The following is a 4,149-nucleotide window of genomic DNA, read 5'->3' as shown; positions in this document are numbered from 1 at the left end:
GCTAAAACTACAATGTTTAGGTGTTGTAAGAAATTACTGAGTCTATTTTAAGAAGGAAAATATATATCACTCAGAAAGTTTTTTCAGGCTTTACATCTTCAGCTAGAACCAGAGAACTTAGAGGTGAGAGTCATAGACCAGATTAGGAAGTTGGAAAGCACAGACAGGTTGTGAGAAAATTGTCTCGGACGCTTAAAATTTAATACAAAATCAATATTCTTGCAGTTTATAGGAATTTTGGGTTCTTAAATTTGAACTGGGCAGATTAAATCTTCTGATTTTCCATATTTCTCCTGCATTTATTCACAGATGTGGCAGATATTTTTGCTCTCACTATAGAGACTTTGTGGTCGTGTTTTAATCACTTAAAGGTAGAATAAGTAGGATTTGTCCGTTTCTGTTTGTAAACACACTAAGATTAGCTGATTGTTGATTTAGTGTATTTATGAGGATTTCACATACCACCATTTTTGGTTGGGAAAGCATCTCAAGCTCTGCAAAATTAAAAATTATATTTCTCTTGTAGTTTGTTCTTAAATTTAACATATGTAAAAAGAAATTTTAATCAGTGTTGGACCTTGTTCAACGTTTCCATGTAATGATTATTAAATTGTCAGCTCTATAATGTAAGATGATGATTGCTCTCTTTGAAAGCTGAAAGGACAGAGGCTGTCTGACAAAAGCTCTTCTGCTCTAATCATGAACACTGAACTTTGTGGTGTTTCAGCAGGAAAATGCCTCAGTTATACTCTCATTTTAGTTTCACATTTTCTCCATAATTTTCTGTGAGTCCCTGAAATGAAGACAAGAAGAAAATACATTGTTCATTCTTGAAAATCTTTATTAATGATGTAAACCTGCAGTTTGTTCCCACATCCCATCAGTTAAGTCTGTTCAATGATTTCATGTACAGATTCACTTCATACAATCTCAGCTATGTAAAAGAAAATAATGAATTATCACTGTATTGATTATGATCATGATCAGTTTCATAGTACCTCATTTGTACATCAATTGGGACAACAACAGTATTTGGTCTGCCAAACAAATAAATGTAAATGTGATTATAGATTTCTTTACGTATGTACAAAATGATAAGAACAAAATATCTAAAAGAAGGTCTGGTTTTGTCTCTCTAAAGACTTCTGCAATGGAGGAGATACAACAACATACAAACACAGCAATACAAATATTCAGCAAACATTTAGAGCGCAGAGAAGAGTCATTTTTAGCTAAAAAAAAAAAAAAAAAAAAGGTGGGGAAGCACAGCCACCTTCAAAATGTAGAGGAAAAGGCACTGAGCCATAGATGCAGGCTATGACTCACATTTTAATTGATGAAATATTACCACTTTCTTAAAATTTGGTGTATAGTCTACACATTTTCATTCAATCATTTTACACTGTACAAAATTAGATTAGATGACTCAAAATTTCAAGGCAACGTACTGCAGTTGTTTCATGTTTTGAAATATCCTTTTAAAAGTTTTGCTGACATATAAACTTAAGTTGAGATAATTTACTATTCTTCCTCAGATGGTCTTGAAATGAAAAAAAAAAAAAAAAATCAAAATTTGCTCACAGTGAACTCTGAACTCAGTCTCTCAATATTTTGGTTCACTTTCACTTGAATGAATTTACTCAATAATCTTTTAAATACAATATTTTTGGGGTTTCTAAAACTCAAAGATTTAAGTTTATCTAAAGAAGAAAAGTAAATTATCTCAACAAAAGATTAGTAGTAGCAGTAGGAAAAGCTTCTCAAAACATAGGAGATTGAGTTGGGCTTGAAACGTAAAAATCTCTTGCAGTCAGTTGGCTTGAAAATTTTAAGTTGTCTCAGTGTTTTCGTAGACATACAACAATGAAACATGAAAATGTAAAAAAATAAATAAATGAATAAAAAAATCGTTATTCATTCCCATGCATTCCAGTCCTCCTCTGAGCTATAACATTCACCCCATTCATTGACTTCTGCCTGCTTGAGTTTACAGAACTTAGCAGTGTCTCTGTCTTTATCAAGTTGAAGTCCAGCACGGAGAGGCCGAGTGAATGTGGTCTGGACTCTGTGGAGGAGAGTCATGGTTTCAGAGGTGTTGGAGACGCTGTAGAAGGACAGAATACCTGCACTGTGATCCAGGTACACTCCTACTCTGTGGGACGGACGATCAAAGAAGGGACTTATTTTGTTGTTGTACCAAAAGTTGCAATTGTATTCCATACACTGTAACGCCCAAGATTGGTCATTTTGTCCAAATCCACTTTCATTCAGTCTCCATGCTCTGCTGATATTCTTGTATGTGACAGCTACAGAAACTGTTTTCCCTCTCCACTCCACCTCCCAGTAACAACGTCCAGTCAGAATCTCTTTACTCAACACCTGCAAAATGGTGACTCTTTGTTGGAAAAGATCGTCATAATTGACCTTTTTCGGAGTCTTTACTGTTGCTCTTCTGTTCCCTTCAGACAATAACAGACGTCTGCCTGTTCTGTTTGGATCCAGTGTGATTTCACATGAATATTTTAAGAAGTCAGATCTGGTCTTGGGCTCTGGTTCTGGTTGTGGCAGCAAAACATCCACGTCAATCACTGTCTGTGAGACGTTTTTCCATTTCTCACTCAGGACATCTTGTAGTTTGTCTCTGAGTTCTGACACAGCAGCTGTCACGTCCTCAAAGTAACGCAGATGATGGATTTTGATGCTGGATGTGTCTGTAGCCTGAATGACCGGTGACAGTGACAGTGACAGTGAGGTTTGTAGAAACTGAGTGTGATCCTCTGTGTGTGAGAGTCGCTGCAGCTCAGCGTCTTTCCTCTTCAGCTCAGTGATCTCCTGCTCCAGCTTCACCTGAAGCTCTTTGACTCGACTCACTTCAGTTTCTTGCTGGAATCTGACCTGCTGCTTCACATCAGAGCGTCTTTTCTCCATGAGACGAATCAGCTCAGTGAAGATCTTCTCACTGTCCTCCACTGTTTTATCAGCAGAGCGATTGATAGTCTCCACCTCCTGTTGAAGCACCTTCACATGTTTCTCTCTGTCTTTGATTCTCTGATGGATTTTTTGTCGGCTCTTCTCGAGCTCTTTCTGCCTCTCAGTCCTTTCTGCTGCAGCTGACACTGTGTCATGACCTTTATGTTTATCCATGGGGCAGAGATAACAGACACACTGCTGATCAGTACGACAGAACATCTTCATCACCTCATCATGACGAGAGCAGATGTTCTCCTGGAGGTTCTTGGAGGGCTCCACCAGCTTGTGTTTTTTAAAAGCAGGGGATTCAAAGTGAGGCTGCAGGTGTTTCTCACAGTAAGAGACCAAACAGACCTGACAGGATTTGAAGGCTTTCAGTTTTCTCCCAGTGCAGACATCACAGGCCACATCTTCAGGTCCAGCATAGCAGTGATCAGCAGGAGCAGCTTGGAGTCCAGTCTTCTTCAGTTCCTCCACTAAAACTGCTAACACGGTGTTTTTCAGCAGGACAGGCCTCGGTGTGAAGGTCTGCCCACACTGAGGACAGCTGCATACTTTGTTCCTTCCTTCCTCTTCATCCCAGAAGCCTTTAATACAGTTCATGCAGTAGCTGTGTCCACAGGGAGTAGTCACCGCATCCTTCAGTAGATCCAGACAGATCGAACAAGAAATTGTTTCCCGGTCCAGCTGAACTCCTTTCTGCGCCATTTCACATCTCGGTGGCAACAACTGTCTGAGTTTCACTTACTTGGAACTGAAACTAGTGTGAGATCTAAACAGCATGCGTCTCTGCAGTGAATGTGGCCTGTCAGCTGCTGCACGTCACCACATGTTGGTTTCACCCATCTTCAAACTGTAGATGTGAAGGGGAGGGAAGAAGGAAATGCATGAACAGAGTGGAGCTGACTGTGTTTGAGAGCAGGAAGAAGAGGGAGGGGTCAATATGCTTTGTTTCCTTCCAGGAAGAGGAGCAGTTTGAAAGAGATACTGTGTGTTTAACACGTTTACTGTATGTCTTTGCTTGCAGACTCCAGAATTAGATTTTGGAGAATTTCACAGTGTGTTTAATGTTAGTTTTAACAGTCAATACTTGGCACATATCATCAATAGTAGAGGATCCTCAAAACCCCAATAATCCCATCAGGTTACCAATTGGATCAAATCCTTGCCTTGCATTTC

General features: G+C 39.3%; 1 protein-coding gene across 1 annotated transcript; it reads right to left on the bottom strand.

The window, feature by feature from the left end:
- Positions 1-1,914: 1,914 nt before the first annotated feature.
- Positions 1,915-3,802, bottom strand: LOC146328516 (tripartite motif-containing protein 16-like). Its single transcript, XM_084716299.1, has one exon. It carries the CDS (start codon positions 3,676-3,678, stop codon positions 1,915-1,917), a length of 1,764 nt encoding a protein of 587 aa, XP_084572425.1. The 5' UTR covers positions 3,679-3,802.
- Positions 3,803-4,149: the final 347 nt, after the last annotated feature.

The sequence above is a fragment of the Lutjanus erythropterus genome, chromosome 4, assembly GCF_056507025.1.
Source record: "Lutjanus erythropterus isolate fLutEry1 chromosome 4, fLutEry1.hap2, whole genome shotgun sequence".
Taxonomy (NCBI): domain Eukaryota; kingdom Metazoa; phylum Chordata; class Actinopteri; order Lutjaniformes; family Lutjanidae; genus Lutjanus; species Lutjanus erythropterus.
The sequence above is the reverse complement of the archived record's forward strand: the minus strand, read 5'-3'. Positions and strand labels throughout refer to the sequence as shown.